The sequence below is a fragment of the Caloenas nicobarica genome, chromosome 1 (genome assembly GCF_036013445.1).
Source record: "Caloenas nicobarica isolate bCalNic1 chromosome 1, bCalNic1.hap1, whole genome shotgun sequence".
NCBI classification, from domain to species: domain Eukaryota; kingdom Metazoa; phylum Chordata; class Aves; order Columbiformes; family Columbidae; genus Caloenas; species Caloenas nicobarica.
This window is the reverse complement of record NC_088245.1, coordinates 84,895,760-84,923,665: the sequence shown is the minus strand read 5'-3', so window position 1 is coordinate 84,923,665 and position 27,906 is coordinate 84,895,760. Positions and strand designations below refer to the sequence as shown.

The following is a 27,906-nucleotide window of genomic DNA, read 5'->3' as shown; positions in this document are numbered from 1 at the left end:
TTCAAGTATTTTCTCTTTGCTTCTCATCTCTATGTTGTGGCTGTCTGTTTGCAGGAGTGACAAAGAACTGACAGACAGAGACTGCAGAAGGTGGGTCTGTACCTGTTCCTGTGAAGACAACAAAGAACAAAAATTCTGTGTTCCTGAAGTATTAAAACTAACCACTGGAAACTCAGGGGTTTTTTGCATCTCATGACCAAATGGGACTGACAAACCATCAAGGACAGGGCTCTCTCTGACTCTACCTGTACAAAGCCTACAGCAGAATCTCCACTAAGGGTGTGGGGCTTGTGGCAGGCATCCCAAGTTAGGGCTGTGTACCTCCCACAGGTGATTCATGAAGCAGGTGTTTTTCTCCATCTTGTGGGCTGTGGGCAAGGAAGCATGCAGATGCAAGCAAAGTTTAGAACAGGAGCAGGCATTGGTCAAGTTCAAGCTTTGCCTTTGCCCAGCCTGGAAAGAAGGAGGGGCAGACACCCATTCCTTTGCATGAATCAGAAGCTAGGCTGAGACTGTGAAATGCTCGGCACTGAAAAGGAGTCATGCCCTGCAGTAAAGATGAACATGGTGTCTTGTGTGCACAGGGCTGAAGGGCTGTGGAACTGCAGGGAAAGTGCCAGGCAAAGGGACTGTATTGACTTGAGGAAAGTATATTTGATGCAAAATGCCAGAAGCGGTGGTAGGACTTAGGAGAGGCAGCCCTTGTTTTCTGTAACATGCCTTCAACTCTGTCATGAGCTGGGCATCTCAAACCTTCCACTTCAATTATCCCTTTCCCTCAGTTTAACCACTGGGATATAGGAACTCACTGTTACTTAGCATTGCCTAACACTTGCAGTCTGGCAAGTTTCTTGATCAAGGGCCCTTGCATGCATATGCCTCTCCATACTCTCCAGGACCATGCCTATGATGATGAAAGAGGTGTTGGGCCCTCACCTTAATCGCATGGAGCACTGTAGCTCATCACCGTAGTTTCTTCTGGAAGATGAGAAAAAAGTCCTGGTGAGATACATTTGCCAAAAATTCTCTAAAGCAACCCATCATTGTGCCTCTGTTTTTAGGAGAGGCATTCCCTCAGCTTACAGGCCATGACTCTCCTCCACTGTGACATGTGAAACCACTGGTATGTGTCAAAGACTTTGTATTCAGCTAGTCCAGATTCACCCCACATTTCTAGATTTTCCTCCCACTGGGAACCCCAGAGAACAAGTTGTTCTCAGTGTCGTTCTTCTAAGAGGGTCCTCGCTCTTCTAAGCCATCCCCTCACTGTGGTCCCTCTGCCTTTGCTGTCTCCCACAAAATGAGCATTTGAAAGCATGGCTCTGAGCAACTTGCTCCCCTCTTGTTGGGAGAGTTAAACCCTAAGTGGATCCACATACCAACTTCAAGCTTGCAAGTCCTGGGCCAGAAAAATAAGTATCTACCATTTTGAAACCCAACAGGGTAAGTCCATAACTAGAGAGCTTCTAAGGGGTAGTTAGATAAGCATGTCAGCAGTGGTATTGTCTTAGGCTCGACAACTTCAGAAAAATCCTTCCAGTGGTACATTTGGGTGTTTTCTGTAGTACAGCATCTGAGCTCACCTGGCATGTAGTAATCATAGACCTTGATATTAGCTGGCTTACGATCCATCACTTGCATGTCCTGCTGCACCAGCAAAGTGTAGGTGTGAGGCTGTCTAGTCATCTAAGAACAAGAGATGCAAGGATTACGGCCAGAACCAAAGTCCTTTAGGAAAATCCCTTCTACCTGCTCTCACTCAGGCTCCTGTGGAGACCTCACCACTGTGACAGATCTGTTGTGCTTTCCAGTCTACCTCAGAACTATCTTTTGCTTCACATTCTGTGGCCATCTCCCATTTTTTGGTCACCATATTTAACCCAGCTTATGGGAGACATCAAACCCACAGAGTTTAGGAATCTAAATGTAGTACTAGTGTTGACCACCAATCCCCCATTCCCATCCAGCTCTGCTCTGAGCTTCTTCATGCATCTGGCCTCAGTGGCTGCGTTCTTATACACAGTCCCATTACATCAGCTCTTATTCTCCATTTTCACACAACCCTCATCATTAAGCAGACAAAAGCAAGGTGTGCATGAATATCTGCTGGATGGTAGCAGTTACATGACCTGCCATTGATTGGGTTCCCCCTTGTGCTACCTGGTGTCCTGACCTGAAGTTCTCTCTGCTGCCTTTCTACTCTGCTGTAGGTGTAGTGAAAGCAGAAACTCTGCAAGTCTAATGCATCCATACAACAATAACCCACTTACTATGAGGCTCAGATTATTGACAATTGGTGATGAAGAATCACAGAAATGTAGAAGTGCTCCTTAGAAATTCAAAAGTTTTTAAATTCATGCCAGATCTTGTTTCGGGTACTGTTTATGTGTGCATGTAGCTAGAGGAAGGCTGGATAGGTAGCTAATCTGTTGATTAATGAAGCTGTGGAGCGAGAACTGCTGCTCACACAACCATCTGGTTTAATTTTGAGTGATCTTGGCAAACTCCATGAACAACCTTTTATGCTCCCTGCTACAGTCATGCTGCTTAAGCGTTTTATAAGAATTCAGGCTTGCTTGAATTTACTAGATGGATCCTACTGATACTCCCCAATCCTGATCAGACACTGTATATGGACTTTCAACAGTCTCTGAACAGTGCCAGCAGATGTAGGCTTAATATCAGAGTTAGCATCATGTGACTCAAGTTAAGTGACCCTGTATACAGGCTCTGCAGCTGAACTGCTGCAGGCTGACACAACACACTTCTCCAGGTCAGCAAATCTGGCTGGTATGCAGGAACAACAGCTCTCGATACTTTAAATACTAATTGAACCAAGATACAAGAGTCAGCTAAAAGCTATCTGCCAGTCCATAGTCCTCTTAATGATGACATTAGCCTAAATTCTACTCACTTCCTCCAGGTAGAGAATGACACGGTCAGCTTCACTTTCAACTTTCTTCACTAAAGGCATTTTCTTTAGCTGAAAATAGGGGGAAAAAGTAAGACTCTAACAGAAAGCAGAAATATTCAGGTATACTTTTCCTTGTGAGAGCACAGGCAAAATATTCACATGGCCAAGGAAGGCCTTGGGGTAGGGGAATGCAAGGTGTGGCCTGGAAGAGACTTCGGGTATAAAGATTTCTTGAGAAGAACCATGTTTCTCTGCCCCCAGGAATGATCATAGTTCTGCATACAACCCTGCATGATGGACATCCACTATTGTTCCCGTCCCAGCTGGACACAAGCTCACAGTCTTACCTCTTCCAACGAACCTGCCACGGGACTGTATCCAGACAGCAGCTCCACTTGGATCAGGACCATGTTGGTGGACACACGGTTCCCTGTGTAGCTGCAGCAGGAACCCAGGGGACAGCACTAATGTTACTTTCTGAGCCATGATCTCCAGATACTCCAGCCCAGCTTTGGTACTCAAGTGTAGGAATGTGCCTTTCCTTCCAGTGTTTCTCCTGTAAGAACACTTGCTCCCGTACTGTAATAAATCTTCGTGCTTCCCCTGACCTCTCTCTTAATTGTGCTGAGCCAAAGAGAATAAATTCCTTGGAAGGCTTCTGGAGTTACCTTCTCCAGGCATGGCAGGGAATATCACATCCTCCACCTGCTCTCTTGGCAGTTCTGTCCCAAGTCAAGCAGGGATACAGCAAGGGAGAGTCAACCAGGGGCAGAGAAGGGAAGACTTAGGAATACTTGTCAGCAGTCAGTGCCACAGGACCTTCACATCACTAGTGTTTTAAGACCTAATCCTAGAAGGAAGTGAGGCCCATAGACCTTGGGAGAACTTGTGGTGACTGGCATGATGATGAGGTAGGGCTATAGCCTGAGTCATCCCCCTGGGACCTTGTACCTTTCACCCAGCTGAGGAGTGCATAGTTAAATGAACTGGGACATCTTGGCACTTGGATCTCATGAGTGAAGGGGAATCCTGGCCATCAAGAGACTGGTGTGGTAGCATAGAGGAGGCAAGGGGCAACTGAGTTTCTCCTACCGAGCATGAATGGTGACAGGGAACTGGGTGGCATTGGGTGCAGTGCATTCTGTCTGCACAGACATGGCAAAGGTGATGTCACTCCTTGATGGAGGGATGTGGTACCGCAGAATGGCCTGCCAAGACAGAAAGAAGCTAGTTGGCAGAGAATAGCAGGGTTTTTACTGAACAGTACCCTTGTCTAGCACCGACTGCTGTTTGCTGTCTTGCACTACTGTAGGAGAAAACTATGTGGGAGAAGGAGAGTTTCTGCTAGTGCACTGCTTCTGGTGGTGGTCACTGGGCTTCTTGGAGAAAAGATGCAGCTCTGACTGGGTGGAGATGATCCAGACTTCATTCAGTGAATTGCTATTCCCTTCCTGCTGGATCCCAGCTACTATTACTGGCCTTGAAGCCCAGATTCTTGCAAGTCACTGCAACAGTTCAGACTTGTCTAAGTAGCAAGGTGACAGGTCCCCTGACTTTCAAGGTTTTTCCCCAGATGGATTTTTTCTCTCTTGCTGGGCTTACCTGCAGGAAGAGGCACCCATGGCCCTGTACATGTACACTATAATCTTGAGGAATGGTTGGCAGCTCCACTGTCTGCAGTAAGAGGCGATTGGTGTTGTCTACTCGGATATTTCGGCTGAAACCCTCAGAGGAGAGAGAAGCCTGGAGATTAGGCCCATCCTTGTCGAAGGTCTTGCTTGCATACAGGGCTAGGGCTTCCAGGGCAACCACTGTGTCCTGAGGAAAGAGACACACATTGGGCAAAATAGGAACCCTGCGTCCTGTGCATGCCCAGTCCTTAGCCTTCCCTTAATACTGCAGCCACTGCACGATAAGGGTTGAGCTTTCTGCTTGGACTTGCAGCATGGGATCAGCTGAAAGGAACGAAAATATTGACCCTTTCCAAACTCCCAGGAGCTGTAAATCCATATACTTTTTTCAAAAAATTCTTTCTTTATTTAAAAAAAGTATTTTATTTTTAATTTTATTTTAAATTTAGTTTTTACTATGGCTGTCCTAGAACCCATTGCTCTCAGAAACCATAGCTGACGCCAGGTTCTCTGATGATGGTGGTTCAAGGGGATTACCTGGGTTGAAGCAAAGCCTCCATAAGGGTTTTGCTGCTTGATGAGCCAAGACACAATCTGAGACGCCTTTCTGATTTCATCTGAAGACAAACTTGACTTTGAAAGGTGAGCCATGAGGATACTAGATGTCAATTCCACATCAACAGATGGAGCCCGATACCAATACAGAGAGTCTTGTTCCTGTTTGGACTGTTGACTCCAGAATATTTGGTCATCTAGAGGTGGAGCGGGAACACTTATGGAGTGTGGATTCCTTTGGCCATTCAGCCCTGGGATCTCCACACAATTCTGCCAGTGGCTGTCTCTCCTGCCCCATGGTCTTTGGTACCTGATATTGTGGCCGCCTCATCCAATTGTTTGAGGATTTTCTGCCTGAGTGCCTTATCACCTGCTACTGCAAAGGCATTTGCAGCTAACGCCAGGCTGTAGAGGTTGGAGCTGCCAGTATCAGCATTGACCAGGTCCCTTATACATTTCAGAGCTTTCCATACAACTGGGTCCTAGGATACAAATGAAAGCACACCAGTTGCTGGCAGGGTGCACGAGGAGGGAACACAGCCTGGATGTGTGCAAGGAGGGTACAAACAGGGACAGGACACACAGGGAGAAAACTGGTACCATGGCCCTGTGTGGACAAAGGCAGAGAGCCGGTGCACTGCCAGCCAGTCCCTGCTGCCGATACTCACGGAGCGTGGCATCCCTGAGTGTATGAGAGCTGTGATGATCACAGAGCTCAGCCCCAGTCCTTCTTCCACTGCACCCTGCAGCCACCACAAAACAGAGAAAAGGAGGGTTACTGTGGGGAGGGAGACAGAGAGGTTTCCCAGTACTTTCTGCTCCCTGAGCAAATTCCAAGCCAGTGTAGGCAACAGTGCTGGTCCTATTCCTCCACTAAGGAAGTGCCAGGGCTAGTATCTGCTCTTGCAGGTCCTGTTTGTGGGAGTACTTCTCAGCTACAGTGCCCCAGGCTACTCAGGGTAGCTGATTTCCTGCCTCTGCTGACCACTGAGCACATTCCACTTTCCCCTCCCCACGAAGATTTTCAGTAGCAAATTTCAGCACCAGGGAAAAGTGATGTTTCCACAACCCCACTGGAAGGTGGCACCTCACTTGAGGGCCAGGATGATGGCAAGGGTATGGAGGAGCAAAAGAAAAGGTAGCTTTTGCAAGGGGAAGTGAAAGGTATCATTCCCTTCACTTGGAGGATTAATTATCTGAGGTCTTGTCCACTGAACTGCTGCTGGATCCACTTTGGTGGTACTCTGTGTGTGTCTGTGCGTGCACAAGTGCCGTGTGTCTGACTGTATAGGGCTCATGCCTGGCAAGGTAAATCTCACATGAGTGACTGCCATGAATCTTTATTCATTCAATTTCTGATCTGACTCTCTCTGTACATGGGGGAACTCATACTGTAGGAAGAATCAGCAGCTCAGTAATGGCAAAGGAAGCTAAAACAGTTTACCAAGGGAATAACACAGAGCTGGAAAACTTTTCTTCTTTTTTTTTTTTTTTTAAGGTATGTGTTAACTTTTGAGATGGGGCTAGAGCAGGACACTGGTTCAGTTCCAATGTGCGTATAATCAAATGCAAACCTTCATCATTCATAACCTGAAAAAGTGCCACCATGACTAAGCACAACCCTGAGTGTCACCCAAGGGTGACCATGGGCACATCGGAATCTCCCTCCTGCAGTAGGATTTGTTTGTTCTTGGCACCCAAACCGGGCCAGAAAGTGAAAGAGCTCTGAGGTACCTAAAGAGCAGTCAGGACACGTCATACCATCAGACCGTTGTTGAAGAGCTTCCCCACACTCTTGAAGCAGCCAGATGGAGTCTGACTTTTAATCAGGGCACTGGCAGCATCCTTTATATTCTGCTCGTCTATGTGGATGAAGTCCCGGGCTTGGCTGAATGTCTTGAGGACAAGGGCAGTAAGCCTAGAGCCAAGGAAGGGAGAAGAAAATTGGACTGAGCCAGTAATTGATACCCATCTCCTGTAGGAGACAGGAGTCTCTGTGTCTTCCACTATCTCATCCCTGGAGAAATATGAGCAGTCCAGAGCAGGTGGAGAATTGGAAGCAATGCATGAGTTAGATGCTATTGAAACTTGAGCTCAGATCCATTTGCAGCAAGAGAGAAAAAAATCGACAGTTCAGTGCTTCCTCCAGAGCTCTGCTAATTCCAAGAGGGTGCATTTGTGTGATTTAAAGCCACAAGGGCTGATATTTATTGAGCTCACTCAGCCATTTTCCCAATCCTGTTAAGGCACAAAGCACTCTGGAAAACTTGGAAAGAAGGTGTCTTTGCAGCCAAGTTTTCAGAATCAGCCTCAGCTGGGGTGCTCAAGTACAAAAAATCAAACAATGGTATGTCAAGTCAGTTAATTGGCATGGTTCTCTTCCAAAAAGTCTCAGGAACAGTTTCTGTTCAAAACTCCACACCCTCAGACTCCACCAGGTTCCCCAGACCAAAATCCAAGACAGTTTCAGTCTGACCACGTTTTTCTGTTTTTCCTCAACTGTGTCTGGATATCTCTTCTTACCATGTGTTCCCTGGCTCACTTCCTTCCCCAAAAGCACTGTATGAGCCGTCTGTGTGCTTGTACAGGAGTTGCCGCTGATATCCTGTGGGAAGAGGAGGTAGTGAAGATGCTCTGTGTCTATTGCCTTCTCAAGGTGACAATGTGCCTCTTCAATCCTGCTGATCATTATAGAGGACACTGTCTCTGAAGAATTCAGCAAAGGGCTTTCAGAGGGGTGCCGTGTACCCCTTGTTCAGCTGAGACACAGCAACCTGATTCACACTGCTGCAATTCCCATGGTGTCGGGCAAGTGATGCTGCACAAATCCTGTTCAGCGCCAAGCCTCTGCTGAGATCCCCACTGCATAACCCACTGCAGTGGACATCACCAGCTTAATAACCCAAAATGAGCATGAATCCACTTACCACTGTGCAGATAGCCAATTGCCTTCTGTTTGATTTCTGGAGTGAGTTGTCCTGTTTCTTCAAGGTATCGTGTGATAAAGACATTGGGGGCAAAATGAACCATGTTCTGCTCACCACAGCCACTGGGCATCTGGAGGAGCTCATCTATGTTGTCCAGTGCTGTCCCCAAAATGTCACCTGTAGGACAGAATCACAGCTTTGGGAACTTTACATATTCTTGCATATAAAAAAAATTCTGATCTCACTAGTTCTCCAGATAACCTGCTAAGACTGGTCTCAGTTCACCTCTGCTCACACTACAGTGACTTTAATGTCTGTAGAGCCCTGTAGGAACAGTGATATGGTACTTGTCTGTCTTTCCCTTGGCTGTGTGAAATTATATGTCTATCTGTCCCAGTGTCACTTGTATAAGAGATGGGATGCTTCTCTGGAAGACATGAGGGCCTAGTATCACACCTCACTCTACACATTCCCTCTTGTTACTCTGTTTGCTAAAGCAGACGTGGTGACACCAGAAGAAAAAACTCCTGCAGAGCAAAATCTTACTTTCCAAGACCCCCTTAAATCTCACCTAAGAAAGAGATGTGGGCTCTCTCCGACCCGAGGACCACGTTCTCTGGCGTAGTGAATGTGATTGTCTCTGAAGCTGAAGTTCCTGCAGGTGGCAAAACCATGAGAACAACAACAGGCGGAGGGAGATGGCAGACGCACAGGCATCCTCAGGAGTCTGGGATCACCTCATCACTTGGCGAAATCAGCATTCAACAGAGAGGATGACACAGAAATCAGGCCACCCACTGATGAGTGACTATGATATGGTTAGGTGGTGGTTTGGTGCTCCCAAGGGTTTGTCATAGTACTGGGTAGAACTGAATGGCTTTGTCTCCTCATAAAAGCTCTAAAATCCCTGACTTTCCCCTCCCAATGCACCTCCAGATAGTCCTAGAGCTGTTCACACGCCACACTGTTTCTGTTTGGTCTTCTTGCTCTGTGTGCATGTACAGCTCCAGCGATAAGACAGTACCTGTCTCTGGGGTACCTGCACCTACCTTTAGGGCACAGGAGTGAGGAGTGTGTCTTTTCCTCCAGCAGCCCCTCTGCCTGGTGGGGAAAAGGCTGGTCAGCTCAGAAGGGAGAGCAGTAAAATGAGATAGCAGCTGTGCAGCACCCCACCTTCCTGCAAGCACCTGTTCCATCCTCCTAGGCCATGCAAAGGGCCTCACACAGACAGTGGGGATATGTGTGCTGACAGTGAAATGTCCCTGGGAAGCAGTTTTCTAAGCTGCTGTATGGCCTCTGCCCCCACTGTGCTGCTAGCAAGCAGTTCTGATGTCTCTGCCCCATTAAATGGAGGTGCTCAGCTCATGCCCTGACCCAGCCTACCCTTAGAATCAATCCTTGATCAGCCTCCCCAAGAAACATGCCTACCTGCCTGGCTCGCTCACCCCTCCCAGAGTTACCCACTGGCCTGTTTTGAGCCTGACCCACTTCCAACCTAGCCAGAACCTTGAAGAAGACTCTGACCTTCACCAGCAGGTGTTTAACCACTGTGTCCTTCCCTCCAGACTCTGGCACAACAGCTGTACTCTCAGTGCAAACATCTTCCCGCTCCATCACCTCAGCAGTGACAGTGAAATTCACCTTCCCTAAAGAATGAAACATCGAGAGGCCAGTTGGCACAACCATGCCTGTGTGTTAGTTTTCTCATTCATGCTTTGCATAATAGGCCACTCTCGCTTCCAGCCCAGCTCTGGTTTCCTCAAGCAACTCTGCCAGTGCCTCCCACTTATGCCCCTCTCTTGTCCCCTTACCTAATTTTGTAGCCTTCACATCCCAAAAAAATGTTTTTGCTGAATCAGGACACAGACAAGTAGTGAACCTGGCATTTGCATGCATAAATTCAAAATCCCTGGAGTCCGTTAGGCTAAGCTGGAGCTAGAGGTGAAACAAAAAGGAGTTCAGATTACAGAGGTGCTGCTGTGTTTTTTCTTTCAGCTCCTTGATCCAAATGCCAGTCAAGCCCAGAAGTCCAGGGTGAGTATGATGATGGCCCTGTTGCAATATCTGTGGGCCACCAACAGCCCATGGACATTGCAGTCCTGTAGGGTTGAACTTATGGGGAGGGATAGGCTGGACAGAGATGGCTCTGCATGGAGCTTTGTGAAGAGCTTCCTTGGTGTCTTTTGCCCAAGTGCCTGATGAGGCAGCCCCTTGTCTGGGTCTGTCAGTGAAGTACTGTTACCACACATCCTTCCACCCAAAAATAATCCTGAAAGGAGCCACTCACCACCATGCACTGCTTCATGTAGCTGAAAACTTTGACTTTCAGGGGAAATGACTCCCCTCGGAAGATGGAGTAGGGCAAGGTGGGTTCCATGAAGAAGGGCTTGAAGCTCCGCAGGCTGGTAGCCTCTGATATTCCCAACCCATGGCTCTCTGAGGTGCAGAAAGTCACGGCCTTCCAGTCTGTGATACTGTCAGGTACTGTGGCAGCTAGCTCAGCAGCCCCTGAATCACTGAGGAAAAAACAGAGTGGAAGGGGTCGTCCATGTTATACAACCAGCCTGTATCAGGCAGTACCTTCGGACACTTCCACAACACTACCAACCAAACTTCCAGCCACTTCCAGCCACAGCTCAGCAGTCATTATTATAAGTGTCACTTACAGATCTGCATCCACAAAATCAAAGACGGTCCTGCCCTGAAATGGGCATGATCCAGCGAAATGAGAGTTAGGGATCCTGTTTTGCAGAACATTGGCACATGGGAGAACTGAGAAAGCTGAGATATGTGAATAAGGGAACAACAGTGGATGCTGCATAACTTGAATTTAGCAAGACCTTTGACTCCCATAGTACCTTGTAGCCACATCAGTGTGGACCGGACAAGTGGGTGATAAGGTGAGCAGAAAATGTGCTCTGGACCACTGCGGACAAAGGATGGTTATTGGCGACACAAAGTTCAGCTGGTGGATATTTACCCATGGCATCCCTCGGGGATTGATACTTGGGCCAATGCTGCTTAGTGGTTTTGCTAATAACCTGGATAATAGGAGAGAGGGCATCCTCACCAAGATTAGCAGACTACCTTGGTATGTATTAGCAGACTGTACTTTATTGGGGAGGGATTCCTGATATGCTGGAGGGAAGAGCTGCTATTGAGAAAAACCTTGACGAGCTGGAAAAATGGGCTTGAAAATTAGTAAATACGAAATTCTGTATCTGGGATGGAATAATACCATGCAACAGTGCAGGCTAGGCAGTGACTGGCTAGTAAGCAACTTTGCAGAAAAAGAGGTGGAGGTCCTGGTGGATAACAAGTTGAGCACATCTCGTGTGCCCTTACAGTAAAGAAGGCCATCTACATCTGGACTGTATTAAGAAGACTGCAGCCACTGGACTGAGAAAAAATATTTTTCCCCTGTATTCTTCCCTTGTGGGACCACATTTGGAGTATTGTGTCCCATTTTTGCCTTGCAGCATAAGAAAGATATTGACATACTTGGATGCATGCAGTGGAGGACTTCCAAGATGGTCAGGGGGCTGGGACATCTGATGTACAAGGAGAGGCTGAAAAAACTAGGGTTTTCAAACTTAAGAGGGAAAATCTAAGGGGAGACCTTTTTGTTTTCTACAGCTACCTAACAGGAAGGTGTAGAGACAATGGAACCTGTCTCTTCTGAGGTGAATATTGATAGGATGAAAAGTAACAGACACAAGCTGGAACATGAGAAATTCTGACTTAATATTAAAAAAAATACTATGAGGATAGTCAAACGCTGGAACAGGTGCCCAGATAGTTTGTGAAGTCTCCATCCTCAGAGATACACAGTCCTTGACTACAACAACTTGATCAAACTGGACCTGCCTTGCACAGAATGTTGAGCTACAGATCTCTGGAGGCCTCTTCCATCCTACAGGGGTCTATGATTTTAAGTTCCTCAGGGTCATTTGAAAAATCTCAAGCAGAGCCAGGAGCTGAACCAAACCTCCATTGTCTTTATTCACTTCTTCACACCTCCCTTTTCTTTGTGGGCACAGAAGGCAATAATACCCTGGCTCTGCTCCTGCCCATTCCCTCTCCGCTGTGGCTGGCAGGAGGTCTGGATCCATGTGGGGCTACAGCCCATAATTACTTACTTGATGGGAACCAGAGTCCAGATGAATGTTTCTGGAAACCAGGTACGTACTGGCCCTGCCTCGCTAGCCAGCTCAATGTGCTCTGACTCAGCATGTTCAACAGCAGCATCTCTTTCTGGGTCCAAGTTGTCCAAGTCTGCCAGCTCTCCATAAGCTATTTGGAATACAAACATGCATTCAGAGCAACTGTGAGATCAGGACAAAGTTCAGCTGAGGAAAGCTCAGCTCTTCATCCCTCCCACTCCCACTCCGATCCCCTTTGTCCTCTCCAAGATGCCCTCAACCTACTTCACCATGGTCTCCCACAAGAAAATCCAGGAGACCATGTGGGTTCCAGCATGTGTGTGCTCCCCCATGAGGGGGAGATAGCAGAAAGGCCTAGATACTGCCCAGTATCAATCTTGGCTCACTCTCTAGTTTCCAGCAAGACCTTTCCTAGTCTTGCAAACAGATGTTCCTTCCTGAGACAGCTGCCTCATTTTGCCCCTTGAGCATATTATCTTCCTGCCTGCCAGCAGAAGTTTCCAGGCAGGTTCTTCCTATGCAGCCAACCCTTCACTTCTTCAGTGTGCTGGACACACATAAACTTCAGGACCTTCCCCCTCTTCCTGTGGTGCACATCTTCTGTGCAACCTCCCACCCATCTCTGGAGCCATCCCCAGTTCCTCAGGATACTACATGTTCAGCTGCCCTTGTGCAGCCTGTATGTTACCCATGATTTCCAAAGAAACGGGATAAAGTAAGATGTACACATGTAGTCATAGTAGAAGGTGGTCTGGGTGCGGCATTCAATTGGAGACTTGATTTTAAGGCTGGTTAAAAATGTTAGACCTGAATTCTGGAGGAAAGAAGAGGAGGAAAAGAAGGCAGATTTCAGTGCAGGGGGTGGTGTGTCTGAGGGTCTGTCTCTGCTCCCATGTTCTAGCATATCAGCCACTCTGTGTTGTTGCACCTCAGCCTGACCTGCGAATTTATACAGGGAGAGAATGCAGAACTACTCTCCTCCCAAGGCCTGGTCCTGGCCACTCATACCAAAGGAGGCTCTCTCCAGTCAGGATTGTGGGGGTGACCACTTGCATGTGTATGTCCACACACGAAGTCATTATTTTAGCACCACAGCTTGCTGCCCACCCTAACACAGACTTGTCCTCATCTTTCACCTGCTATTTCTTTCTATTACTCTTTCCCTCCTTTCCCCAGTCCCACTTTTCTCTTAGGTTCTTTGCTTTTGCAGCCTCCAATTTTATCTGACTCAGGCTGATACTTGCCTCTCCTTCCAATCCCTAGAAAGTCTGAGTGTCTCGAGCTTAGGATAAATGGAGATCTGGGATCTGGGTCAAAGGGAATTTATCGAGCTGTAAGCGTGGAGTGTCAGAGATCTCTTAGTTCAGAAGCTTGGCAATTTCAGAACTTGAAGTTGCCAGTGATTACAGGAAAGACGATCTGCCAAGCTACTCAGCTCTGGCCTAGGATACAAAAGGGCTCAGCTCTGATAGTCAGGTTTTCTGGAAGTTAGATTCACCTTCAGAAGTTCATAAACATCTGGTTGGGACACTGCATAAGAGTATCTGTTGTGCATGAATGGTGACGTTGTTCCTGGTGGAAGGGTGGTCTGAGAGGAACCAATGATTCCTGGGCTCTTGTGGATAGTGCAGTAGTCACTGTAAGAGTCTGTGAGGGTGCTGGGGTGCTCCTGAGAATAGCTGAACATATTGTACACCTGTAGACCAATAATGAAAACAGTACAGGTCAGTGTGAGAGGTGGGAAGTTTTTCGTTTCTATCTGGAGATTTTCTGTGACCACAGAGGCAGAGCTTAGATCCTGCCTGACACAAAAGTCCCACCCCAAAGGTTTTTGAGCTTCATGGAGAGCCTCCACAAGTTTTAGATGCATAGCACCAGAGATGAACATGAAACCCTCTGGGGTATGGCTGCATAGTTGTGGCCACTTCTAGCTCATAGACTGTACCTGTGAGCTCAATGCATACAGTAAAGATACCTTCCCTGTCAGAGTCATTAAATAGCCTCTGGTCTGACTGAAGGCACATCCTGGATCCACCGAGACAGCATCAAGAGGCAATTCAAGGGTCCTTAGACCCATTGCATCCCAGGTCTAGAGGTGAAATTGAACCTTTCCCCTGCCAAGGCACCACTTACAGTCCAGTTTGTGAATAGAAGGACTGTCTGTTTCATGTAAGCTGGAACAAAGAAATGGAACCTATCCCACCTCTTTTTGAACATAACTTTTCCAGAGCACTATCATGAATTTTTCAGGAGATAGAAGTCTCCTGTCATCTGGTTTCCACTGTGGCAAAGCACTCTAAGTTTAACAAGGATGTGACTTTGGGCTGTACTTAGGGCTGACACTAGAAATTTTGACTGGTGTTTGATGTTGGCCTTCATTTTTTCTCATTAAGCCATGTCCTATCCCCATTCAAGTGCCTTATTAACCACTGCCTGCAAGGAGATACTCAAAAAGCATCTCTTCAATATTAGCAAGGCTCAGCATTAAAGTGACTCACACTATCCCTGGATAGCTCAGCCTCTGGCCTCAGGAGAAGAACACTCTGGTCTACAGCATGGATACTACATAGGGAGCCTCGTGCAGCCTGCAAATGGAGATGGACAGTCGATCCTGGGAGAGCCACTCCGCCTGAGAAGCCAAGCTTCACCTGAAACAGCAGAAGAAAGAGGGATTGAAGACTTTGATAGAGGAAGGAAAGGGAAGACTGTGGGTATTGGATTCTGCTGGACATATATTGCCAATTTGCAGTTAATTAGCTACCCTCCTGCCCGCCTGATGTTTTGTTCACTACTTACATGGTTCCTGAAGCACTTGGAGACTTTCAGACTGAAGATGTCGGCTGCCACTTGTCCTTCAGGGAAAGTGATGTAGACAAAGATGGTAGCCATGGGTGAAATGAGGTCAATGGGCAGACTGACATTGAAAGCCCCGCTATACTGACCTGAAGGAGGAAGGAGAAATAGAAAAAGTGAAGGAAGGAAGGAAGTATAGCAAAAGTATAGCAAAGTATAGCAAGGAAGTCTGTTTCCAAGGATCACAGCAGCAACATACTCATCCTCTATAATACTTCTGTACAGTTACTTGGATAAAAACTATTCTGCCTTGCCTCTGGGGAGGCCACAGCCAGTCCAGGATGTAGGTTAGTGCCATTTTGTAGCACCAAATGAGGGATCTTGGCAACAGTGTGCACTTGGAAGAAAAATTACTTTCCACCTGAGTCCAGTAAAAAGATTCAGTGAGTTTTCTTGGAGTTGTCTGATAATTCCTGCTTGGCAGATAAACTCTGACGATTTCACCATTTGATCGGAAAAAAAAATAGGTAAATTAAAAGACAGAAGAGAGATACCATATTTGCCATTTCCTCTTGACTTTTTGTGCCAGCTCTGGGTATTCCTGTTGGTCTCAGATATCTTTTCTCTCCTTTCTCATTTAGACAGGAAGTGCTTTCCTTTGGGTCCTTAATCTGTCCCTGGTATTTAGATGCTCTTACCTAATGATGGATGAAGAAGTACTGTTGTTTGGCCATGATGCACAAGGGATCCTCTGGCCAAAACCTAAAGGGTAATGAACAGAACAAAGGGTTGATCGTGCCTCCGCTCCATGCCTCTGGGCCAGCAAAGGGCACTGTGCTGACACACGCCCATCACAAAGCTGACCTCATTGCTGGTGCTGCCTGGCACTCACCAGGTGGTAGAAGTCTGCTCTGGCAGCCCCATCCCCCAGCTCTGTGGCTAGGATGTGATACTGCACAGTGACCTGCTGCACATCCCCGCAGGGCAGCATTGCCCGCACTGGCTGGATCCTCACAGAGCTGCGGCTGGAAGAGTAGAAGGCCCTCGGTGTGAGGGATGCAGTGCCATAAGACACCCTCACATTTCGACCGCTTAAGTCCTCCGGCTGGGTCTTTGCCTGTGACACAGAAAATGTGACTCGATGTCTGAAGATTTCCAACAGCTCTCCTCACACCAAAATCAAGACTGACTGTACAGTGGGTTCGGAACTCTCCCAGGATAAAGTGTCTATTTCCACCTAAGGCAAGCTCAGTCAGCCCCTTTCTGTGGAGTCTGGCATTGTCTGCTCCACCACAGCTCTGGGATAACTAACGCCCAAAGAGGAGTCGGGGAGCTGTATACTACTAGGACTTGGGCTAAAGCCTGAACTTCTGCAATGCTGCTGCCACCCTGAGAGCAAGCCAGATCGTTAGACTGTGTAAGGGTGGCTTATTAGTCCCTGGATCAAACCACTGAACCCTTTGCTTCTGTCTGGTACATGTGAGGAAAGTATGGATCTGCCCTAATATTGCATTTCACTGTTCAGTATTAGTCCACTGACACGCTGTATTTCTTTTAGCACTTTCCCTGATTCATAGGGTAGAGGTGGCAGGGGACAACTGAAGATGAATAGCCTTGATCATCTTTGACCTATGACCTATCTGCACTGAGGCTATGATATTAATATCTTTTGGACTTTCAGCAAGGTCAAGATCCATCATATAAAATTCTGTATGCACTCTGATAAAGAGACAGGGCTTGTCTTGAAGTGCCTTGATCTTGAAGTTTAGATAGGATGGGTAGAGCGTGGCCAACAGGTTGAGGGATGTGATTCTGCCCCTCTACTCTGCCCTGGTGAGACCCCACCTGGATTACTGCATCCAGCTTTGGAACCCTCAGTACAGGAAAGACATGGACCTGTTGGAGACGGTCCAGAGAAGGGTCACCAAGATGATCAGAGGGCTGTAACATCTCTCCTGTGAGGACAGGCTGAGAGTGTTGGGGTTGTTCAGTCTGGAGAAGAGAATGCTCAAGGGAGATCTCATTGTGGCCTTTCAGTACTATAAGAAAGATGGTGGCAGACTTTCTATCAGGACCTGTTGCAACAGGACAAGGGTAATGGTTTTAAAGGAGAGGAGATTGAGGCTAGACATGAGGAAGAAATTTTTTACAATAAGGGTGGTAAAATACTGGAACAGGTTGCCCAGAGAAATGGTAGATGCTTCATCTCTGCAACCATTCAAGACCAGGCTGGACGAGGCTCTGAGCAACCTGATCTAGTTGAAGATGACCCTGCTTATTGCAGGGGCCTTGGACTAGATGACCTTTAAAGGTCCCTTCCAACCCAAACTATTCTATGATTCTATGATTAGAAATCTACTCCTACAACCAGATAGAGAGTCTTCCCTGCTCATGGGAAAGCAGACGCAAAGTTTTCTCTGTCAATTCGCTGTTGACGGCATCCCTATTTAGCTTCTTACATCCTGATTACCTGCTCTGCTCCAGATTGGCTTGGAACAACAGGTTACTTACTAACCTTCCTTCTTTCTTTCCTAGGTTTCTGCCTTTTATATCCTAGTTTTCTCCTAACTCCTACATTATGTGGAAACACTGCCGTTTTCTTCTCCACACGTATTTTCAAATGCTTATTCCCTAGCTCCTTTCCTGTCTTCTTGTTCCAGACCATGTGGGAGTTCTTCCTTTGCTCTCTGCCCCTGTCCAGCCCCATAAAGTCCTTTCCACCTCAGAGGGAGGTGCTATGTAGGTAGACCTCAATCACAATTTCATGGGGTCCCTGTCCACTGCTCCATTTATCATCATGTCTCCTGACTGCACAGGGACTCTGTGTGGTACCAGCGGTCAGAACTCTGGCTCTGCTATGGGCTATTCTTCTTGCCTAGATCTACCACTTCATTGTTCCATGCCTCTATCTCCCTGGCTATACTGAGACAATTTCATAGACTATAGGTCTGAGGGATGCATTGCTTAATGCTAGCCAAATCCAACATAATTATTGGTCTTAACCTGTAGTAGAACTTTACTGCTGTTGTCCCATGCTGACGTCTCTAAGCTGAAAGATGCCATCCCAGTGTCATCTGTGAAGTAGGTCTTGGTCTGCTTCCTGCTACCATGGGACACTGTGAGAATCACTTCTTTGTTCTTCAGGTGTGTCCCATTGGCACTTCTGAGTTCCAGCTGTAATGATGCAGAGAACAGTCAGAGAATTGGAGGCCTCAGGATTAAAAATCCACCTCATAGTAGAAGTCCCAGTTCGCCTCTCTGAAAAGGGACTCTCAGTATGAACTCTAACTCCACGAACTGCTCCCCATTTATGCAGCAGTCATCTCATCTGGCAAAGCCATGTGCCTATCCCATGGTCAGACCTTTGGATTACCTCTTGGTAGAGATGTCAAAGGAGAGACTGGGACAGAGGACTGTGCTAGTATCTTTGGGCAGCTCAGAGCAAGGGGACCCCTCAGTACTTCTGTGCCAGTCACCCCCTTAGGCTCAACTGCTGGCCTTTCCATGTTTCTGCCCTGTTCACTTACATTTCCATAGTAGGGAGCTCCTTGCTGATAGTAGTAGCTAGTACCCCAGAATTGGAGAGTTGTGATATCAAAAGTAACCTTGCAGTTTTCAGTGGTGTTGAACTCCACTCCTAGGAAAGACAGAAGGTACATGCAGGTGAGTATCATGCGTCTGAGCAAAGGCAGCGAGATTGGATGGACTAAGTAAGGTAAGAGGTTGCTCATAGGAGGTTGTAGTTTCTCCATGTAACTTCAGGAGTCGTTTAACACGCACACTTGGCAATAGTGCCTCCTACATTCTGACCTGCTAGAATGACAGCACTTCTCTAGGAGGTCTCTGCCAGACATTTCTTAAATGCTCTTTCTGACTTTGTTTAAGACGGTCTTACTTATAATTGTCCACTCCCATTCTCCTCCTCTTCTCACAGCAGAGTCACTAGAAGGCAACACTTTGCCTTGCCTTCACCATGTTAGTTTACAGTCTGCTGTTTTGTCATGTGGTACTCATCTGTAATCACTGTAGTTGTTTGCTATGTGAACATATGTCAATGCTTTCAGCAAGGGCTGCAAAACATTTTCTTGCAAGGAAAGGTTTGTAAAATTTTGTACAAGACAAAACCTTATAGGATGGGATATTTAACAGTAGCTCTGGAGAAGTATCCTGATCTCCCTGTCTGGGATGTGGAGATAAAACTGATGAGGAGCTATTAACAGTACACAGTTGGGGCCTTGATTATCACTGGTTGCTCTGAGTATCTTCTAATTCCAATGGACTTTCCTAAAGTATGGTTTAGGAGCAAGAGAACCTGGCCTCGTCCACCTCTGTGCACATTTCTACTGTGACTAGAAGATGAGAAAAAGCAGCTCTTGCCCATCTCTGCCAAAACAAGGTGACTGCCAGAGCTGGACTGGCCCCAGCTCATGGAGGAGCAAGCATACTGATAAAGGCCATCCTGCAGCTGGGAGAATTCACATGTTTTATGTGAGTCAGACCTGGGTGCTATGGTACGTGAGACCATCCATGCTGCTGTGGTGCTCCCAGGGAAGACACAACCCTCTGAACACTTGACCTCATGGCAGCCAGTGCAGAAATCTCCAGTGGTTTGATGGGAAGACACAAGGATCCATAAAGAGGCTTATAGATGGGAACCCAAAGACAAGCATGTTGCACAAGTGTAAAGTAAAATATTTTCCACAAAGTGTAAAATCTGTTTTTGCTACCTGTTCCACTTTCTTTCAGAAAAGCCACAGCTTCCAGGTTGAAATCATAATTGTCACCACGCTTCTGGTGATAGATTTGAATATTCACCTCAGTGGCAAAGCAGCCATCCTTGTTTGTCTGGGGATGTGAAATTGCATCTGTTAACCAATCATGAATGCCCTAGTCCCTTCTGCAGTGCAGATCAAACCCAAGGCCCAGAAGTCTAAAAGTATATGACAAAGACACTTGAGCTAAAGCATGAACTCCCATACTAACATGAAACATACTACTCTTCTGTGGAGCAGTCACTAATAGGAGATGCTGTTTCACAGGTGTCTCATCTTTACACACTCACTCGTATGCCAGTAGCAAACATGAGTTGTCATTTCTCCCTGATGACATGATTTCTTTTGCTAGGGCAGGGTTTATCTTCAAGATATGTGGTGCGTTACTTAAAAATATGTAAACAAATATAGATACATTAATTCAACCCTAGAGACGAATGAGTAAAGTTTGTGCTGATCTGCAATTGCTTGTTTAGCTGCAAGGGGTGATTTTTGTGTCTCCAAAACAGCTGTTTCTGGGAAACGGCACATTGATTTTTGCATCAGATTAAAAGGTGGTGCTAAAAAGCATCCAGTGGAAACGAATCGATGTGGAGAGTGTTTGTACTTTTTATTGGCTTGTTGCAATATTGTTTTGTAGGCAAATCTGCAATAGTTAGCTTGCCCACAGATGCTTCTTCCTTTGAGTGCATCTCAGAGCAGTCAGAGAAATCACTGAGAGAGGCTAAGATTGCTACACTACAAAGTTAAGGACATATCAGTCATTCAACCCCAAGCAAAGAGCATGCTACTACAATAGCTGATGCCTGTCCCATTCCTCCCTTTAGTAGTATTCTCTCTCTTTGCCCAGTTCCTCTCTTTTGCAAGAGGAGTGGATGTCCCATATGCTCACCTTGCCAGTGTAATCCTTACAAATACTGTGCTTGGCTTTGGAAGACTTCCGATTATAGCGGATATGCTTACGGCACACCACAGCCTTCACAATACCATAGACTGGTTTCCCATATGTGTACCTGGCAAACATGGCAGAGATGATTACACTCACATACAGAAACACTGGCTCAAGGGTGAATAGTATTAGCTTTAGTCTGTGGTTTGCAGCTATATAACCCAGCAGCATGCAGCATCTTCATGGTTCATGAGCTCGGCAGAGGCTAAGAAGGTAAAGTGACTTAATCAGACTGAGACAGAAGGCAGTGATGTGTGAGCTCTCTCCAAGTCAACACTAGTCCCACCAGGCAGTGGTAGGGGCCATCATGCTGGTCACAAGGTGAGTCATTATTCCTTCCACACTGGCACTAATCATTCCAGCAAAGGTAGTGTATTGTAGGGCGCATGCCCCACTGAGGAGATCCACTGCCACACTTTCAAACTCACAGAGAAAGAAGTAGGGAGAGAGAATATGGAGAAAGCTGAGATTCCGGGAGAATTCCTTAGCAAAGAATGCTAGGGTACCAGACGTTGAGGGAGGGGGTAGGACTGCCAGAGACTATTTTGAGATCAGTTCTTAACAGCTGTGCAGTTTCCAAACCAGTAAGATTGCACCTTCTGCCACAATAAGTAAGCTCACATGCCACAGACTTGGAGATGGAAGTTCTCCTCCAAGATGGTGACCACCTGAGGCATCTGGATGGAGACACTGAACTTGGGCAGTACTGTGTGAAAGCAAGAGAAATATAATTCAGTGAGAACAGAGACAGCTCATTTGTTCCAATCCTCCCCAAATGGTTGTTTACAGAATTTTGTCCCTTCATTCCCTAACTACCAGAACAGGGCCTGGTAGCAATACACCAGCAGCCCAGCCAGGAGATTGTGGTGGGAGTAGACAATCTTAGTCTCCTCCCCAGAGCACAGTTGTGGGACAGTGCTTTGATCCATCCACAGAACATAGGAGAGGAGAAAGAGTGGGCCAGAGTGAAAGTCAATTATTACATCTGCTGGCAGGCAGTTGGACATCTCAGCTGTTAGCACAACTAGCACAGCTGTTCGCAGCTGCGTGGCCCATTCAACTTCATATGAGAGAGGGTGGTGGAAGATATAGATCTTTCTCTGCTGCTGTTAGCTCCCTGAGACTCTTACCATACTCCTCTACCCTGAAGGTATGTGTGCGGTCAGGCATCTTGATGGTGTACTCTCCAACTGGTGCTTCTGCAGCCAAAGGGAAGGACAGATCCACAATGCCTCCCACAGGTATAACATTCAGCCACTGTGCAATTCGGTTCCCTTTGGGGTCCTGCACAGGCAATAGTAGAGAGTAGTTATTTCACAGTGCAAAAAGAGACTATTTTGCAGGGTGTCCAAGCTACCACAGCATGGTCTGAGCAGATATCCTTTTGTCCTGAGAGCCCAGGTCTATGACACAGCTACAGTGCCCAGGTGAGTTTGAGATTGAAGACAATAGGGCTTTTCTCCCTGTCTCATTGACAATCTGTCATATTATAACTCTCTGGTGGCACCCAAATCTCACTGACTGCTGCAAAACAGTGGTTTACTGCCTGCCTGTCTCACTAAAAGATACAGTTGAGATCCCTGTGGTGATCTGAGCTGGCATAGCCCCAAGGTCATTGTGGAGGGGGTCAATCCTGACAGCTAATGCTGTCTAAGGCATGAGCTACTTGGGAGTAACTGATGGGGGGTCTAATGTCTTGAATCCCCAGGAAAGTCTGAGGAAATGCATCCAAGACTTCATGCAGGGAACCATGAGGCCTGGTGTAGAAAGGAGGATGTAAAGACCTGGGGTGCAAGGGCATTTGGAATCTTTGTTGACTGTCACAGTCAGTCCATGGCACACAGTGTTCTCCCGCTGCTGGGTCTTGGGAGGGCAAGATGCAGAACTCTGGCTACAGTCACACTGCCCAGTCAGGAAGGACTCAGTGATGAGCTGGTGGGTGCTTTATAAACATATGGAAGAAGCGTGAATTGTTGTTTGAAAGGGTGAAGCTGGATCAGAGTACTATGTTTTTATAAACTGACATAAAGCATTGCATAGGCATCTCAGAAACCATATGTTTATGTGTTGATTGCTTGGTGGGTATGACATTCAGATGTGCATTAGTTACTGCCATTGCTAGTTGGAACAGTGACATCTCTGCAATAGGTTATGACAAATGACCCACCACTTTCAGGTATCTTTCCTCAGCCTGAGTGATTGCAGTCTGTATTTTACCTATAATATTGAAACTAAACTAACAGATACTAAGAACAATATCCTGAAGGCTGCTTTAGGAAGTTTCTCTAGCTGTGTAGACACAGCCGGTTTGACCTAACTGGTCGAACTTTCATTTTCTGTATGTTAAATACAAAAGTCTCCTTAAAGAAACTTCAGGATTTTCACAGATCTTCAGTTCACAGGCTAAAGGGACTAAAAGCCCTGTGACCAGTCTAGAAAAGTTTGCTAGACTGATTTTCAATGGCACCCACCATTTATTGCAGGGACCCCTGTGTGATCGGTATCATGACAGCGCACTGCCAAACTTGTGTGGCTACTAAAGGAAGGAAGGGCAAGAAGTCGAGGACTGTTCCCATTCGTTCTGAGTTAACTGGCTTTCTGCATCCGTATTTCCCCACCATCATCTCCAAACCTGTGTCTTCCCCATGGTAAGAAGAGATCACCACTTTCAATGAAGTAGGTGCTTTACCTTCAGTTCCACCAGGCGGTGCTGTGGGGAGGAAATAACAGTTACTCGTGGGAAGCTTTCAGGTAAGTTACCACTCACGTTTTTATCACCCAACCACTGCCTCTGACCCAACCTCATGAGCAGTTCCTGCATTGCTGTTTGTAAGCACCAGGAGCAACACTTGACACTAACTGTCCACAGATGGATCACCTAGCTGGGCCAAGCACTGATCCAGAAGTCATGGAAGCAGCCCACAGCATTTTCAGACTTATTAAGGTTTCTCCTCTCTTGACTTACCGTTTCACTGCTGGCAATAAAGTTCTGATCCAAGGTTACAATTCGCAACTTGACTATAGAACAAAAGAAAAACAGGACTGTCTGAAATGAAATCAAGTCTGTTAATAATGATAAAAATGTATGGCTAAGACAGATGTGACCATGTTCTTCGCTGAGAGGGTGAAGTTAGCACCTAAATCTACCCACTCCTGGGCCTGTGCTCAAAGCCCTGCTCCAAGCTGGCAGTCAGCTAGGAAAAAAGTGGCAGAGGAGGTGGTGTGGGGTTTCTGGGAAAGCTGGCTTTACTGGTGAGAAAGGGCATTTTTCTGGACATTAGACCTGTGATGGGGCACTCAGTCTTGCCTGCAGTGAAGGTCATGCCAGTGGAAAGGGGGTAAGGCACAGGGCAAGCAGCTGTACCCTGTGGTGATCTGAGCTGTGCTAGGGCAGTGATGGGGCCTGCAGAGCTGTGATCCTTGTCTGCAGAAGCCTGAGGGAGAGAGGGGGATTTAGGGCACCGACAGACTACTGTGGCTTTGACTGGAGCAATCATGAATATAACACAGTGGTGTCTGAACCTTTTCTCATGCATCAGCCGGAACACACAAGCACTGTTCACACCGGCATGCTGAGTACAGCTAGTACTGGAGATAAAATGTGTCACGCTGACGCAGAAGAGAGGTATCCCCAAATCTTTCAAAGCCCAGACAGGACCCCATTTCCCTTGCAGAGTTGGCCTCTCTCCAAGTGCTAGAGGCTACCCTATATCTTGTGGCCTGAAGACTGCTCTTTCTCTCACAAGACATGGCATTCTGTCCATACCAATCTGTCCAGGTTTATACACAGGTTTGTCTGTCTGGATAAAGGTCTTCTTGTCTGCATGCTTGATTAGGACTTTCTGTTTCTTCTGAAAATCTGAGTTGGCTTCCAGGACTGTTATTGCAATAAAAGCCACTTCATCCGGGTTTCCAACAGGAGGAGGGACCTGCAAGCATAGTTTAACCATCATTCAGAGTGGATCCCATTCATGGATCCCATTCATGCATCCCCAGGATTTTGGCATAACAATGAAGATACTGCTTTTGTATTGCTCCAGTTCTTCTTGCCCTTAAAGACCTCCCATTTCTTTTCAGAATATTTTCTAGAAGGGTGAAATATCAGAGGGGCTACACAGCAGGAAGGGCACTGGTAGACCTATTCACGCTGACACAGAAGATTCAGTGCCCAATTAAGATGTCCTCATGGGAAGACACAATTATTTGCCTTCCTACCCAGCAAGAGCAGAACTCATGCACTATCCACTCTACTGACAACCCCTGAAAATACCTTCCTCACCTGGAAGCTTGTGCAATGAAAGAAGGTGAGCTGAGAGATGGACTGAGTGATCAGAGTCTCATTCCCAGCTCTGCTTTGCAAGGTTACTGTCACATGGATTGGGACTGCTTGCTTTCTGCTGAGCTGGAGGCACACTGTCTCTGAGAAGGGGTAGTAGAGCTGAGATGGTATTGCCACAGCATAATTTCTGTTAAAAAAAAAAAGTCAGGTGAAACTGATTTTCTAAGAGGACAGGTTTTGACCGTAGGATTTGAGTACTTCCTAATAAGACTCCTGGTCTCTTCATTCTACTGTCATCATGCCAGTAGGACGAGATGGCATAGTGACAAGTGGGACAAGATCACACTGTTCATTATGCCAGTGGGACAATGTCACACCGTTGTTCTCTTCTCTAGCCAACATTCAAGCAGGTTTGAAAATTCTTGTTACTGACTCCTCCTGCTTAATGCATCTGGACAGGTTCAGCCAGTGGCATGTTGCAGCAGCAGAAGGGCAGGGTCTGGAAAGATCAGAACAGCAGGAGGCAGAGACATGACCTTCTGATAGTTTTTAGCTGGAGCTCAGCACCCTGGCAAGAGCGAGTCAAAGTCTTGCTGGCCGGGAGCCCCGAGCGCTTTCACACTTGGGTGCTGTCAAGCTGCCTTGAGCAGCTTGTCTGCTGCTGATATTAGGGGATCTGATAACAGATGCCAATGACATTTTGATTTTCCTACTTAAGCTGACTCATGGCACCTCCCCTCTGCCACTGGGCCAAAGGATGGGATAAGCACTGAAGACTCACTGCTTGAACCTCCCGTAACCTCCCTTGCTCCTAATGACCCTTTACTCTGGAATGTTTTCTTACACCCATTTGACAATTCATCCCTTGCCTGCCAAGCTATAAAAGTACAAGACAGCATCTCTGAAGCTGTGATTCAAGGATCCCAAGAGCCAGGCTGGATTATTTTCTCATAAATCTACAAAAAACATTGGTATACAGGTGGGACAGCAGACAGTCTGTTGAAGCAAGCAGTATTTCCACAGAGCAAAGCTTTGTGCTGAAGGTAACTATGGGAAACAGGTAGCAGTAAAGCATCTTTTGATGAGAGCTGTGTCAGCTTATGGAATATATCCTAAAGGAAGAGGCTGTACTCCCGCTGGAAAAGATTTTGAAAACTAGACTTGTGCGTGCCATACCACACATGGCAGGAGGGAACCGAACTACAACCCAGTGACATATTTCCCACTGTAACATCTACTGTTTGAGCACAGCAATGTTTCAGTTTGCATTTATGCCGTGGCTGCAAAAGCAAAGCCCTTCAAAAAGTAAAAGCAAGTACACAAGCCAGTATATCACAGCAGTGACTGCTGGAACAGGAGTTTCATTCCTGATAAAGTGTATAAAGAGAAACAGTGCTGGGAATTGTCCTTACTAGAGGTCTGAGAAAAGGCACAGAGGGAGCAGCCAGCCAGCCAAGACAGAATGACCACACTTCTTGACAAAGAGCATTGCTATTAGATACTTTGGGCTCATGTTTGCCCCATTTGTAGAGGCACCCAGTTTTGTCTGCTAAGTATTTAAATAGTGACCTGTGACTCTGGAGAGAAAAGCATAGCCCAGAAGGAAATGTATTCTGGAACACAGTAGTAGAAGCGAGATGCTGGCAGGTCAGAATTAAACACATGCAGAAAGCTGTCAGAATTACTCTGCCTCTGTCATTGCAGAAACACATGGTCTCCATCAAAGGCACTAAAGGGAGAGCCAAGTAGTAGCAGAAATGGGGCAGGGAGGGCACATGAGAACCAAGTGAAACCTTGGATATATGAGAAATTATGCCTCTCTGGAAAAGTCTTAGGACTTCTGTCCTGTTTCTGTCACACCGCCCCTCCCCCCAGTATTCCCTGCAGACCAGACCGTGTATGTGAAGCAGCTGAGGTTCTTACAGCATTTCAGGCATTCCAGCTGTGCTAGGCAGGAGAAGGATGCTGCCCCACAGGAAAGTGATGCTCCACATAGCTGGTTGCAGGTCGAATCCCTCCACGGAAAACTTAGCCTCTCCTCTGCCTCCGCTTCGCCCCTGCTTCTGCCGTCTTCCGATTCTCCTCCTCACCCAGAGCTGAAGGACTTTGCAGCTCCCGCCCTGAGCGGGTGCCCATCTCTCTCTTGGCTTCAAAACCAAGGAGGTGGAAATCGTGCCGCGCATGGCGGGTGCTGGGATGTGGGTGGGTAGAAGGGGTGGAGACAATACTGCCTACATGCCAAAGGCATTTGCCTCAAGGCTTTGTGAGGTTTGTTGTTATTTCTCAGTGAGATGACTTGCTCTGCCTTATGCAGCACAGTTGGTGGCAGCAAGAGTGCTCAGTTACTGTATTTGGTACAGAGGCCCAGTTCTCATACAGTATTTCATCAGAAACATCCTGGTACAAATCAATTCTTTGTGATGTCAGTGAATTTTGTTTTAGGGTTCTTCTGTAGAACTTCTTTTTTATGTATTATTTACTTGTTACTGAAATGTCACTTCTGCCCTGCAGCCTCCAGCCAGACCAGCCCAGGGCTTCACACACAGCTCTACCAGTGTCCCCATTCCTCCCTGGAACAAGGGAAGAACTTTAGCCTGTTATTATCTTTTTGTTGTCTATTTGTTCCCATTTAACCTCAGAGGCAGCTAACTGGATGACCATTCAGAGATACAGAGCAGTGGGGAGTGTTTTTGAAATCAGACAGAACTCTGATTGCCTTTTGTTCCACTAGTTTAGGCTTGAACTCAAAACCCGGTTGATTTCAGAGAATCAAATCTGCTCCCAGATCAGTGACATACAGTGCTTTAAACTTGCAGATTATCTGCAATGACAGTGCTAGGTTAAAGGCCAGTGTATTCCTGTTACATCAGACTGTGTGCGAAGAAGATGGATGCTAAGCACACATATGGTGACTGTGCCAAAG

General features: G+C 46.8%; 1 protein-coding gene across 1 annotated transcript; it reads right to left on the bottom strand.

The window, feature by feature from the left end:
• Positions 1–38: 38 nt before the first annotated feature.
• LOC135984522 (alpha-2-macroglobulin-like protein 1) lies at positions 39–26,977 on the bottom strand. The gene is made up of 36 exons (XM_065626885.1): positions 26,907–26,977; positions 24,984–25,170; positions 24,471–24,633; positions 23,670–23,722; positions 23,394–23,414; positions 21,835–21,988; positions 21,326–21,410; positions 20,648–20,768; positions 19,711–19,828; positions 18,511–18,620; positions 17,987–18,157; positions 15,876–16,100; positions 15,682–15,745; positions 14,987–15,132; positions 14,689–14,838; positions 13,689–13,886; positions 12,917–13,004; positions 12,167–12,320; positions 10,315–10,543; positions 9,839–9,962; positions 9,552–9,673; positions 9,077–9,128; positions 8,599–8,682; positions 8,028–8,204; positions 7,624–7,705; positions 6,862–7,018; positions 5,769–5,843; positions 5,411–5,582; positions 5,083–5,297; positions 4,517–4,732; positions 4,007–4,122; positions 3,262–3,352; positions 2,915–2,983; positions 1,584–1,686; positions 937–978; positions 39–108 (listed from the first exon to the last, which is right to left on the bottom strand). Exons 1-35 carry the CDS (start codon positions 26,975–26,977, stop codon positions 938–940), a joined length of 4,404 nt encoding a protein of 1,467 aa, XP_065482957.1. The 3' UTR covers positions 39–108; position 937.
• Between the last annotated feature and the right edge of the window lie 929 nt (positions 26,978–27,906).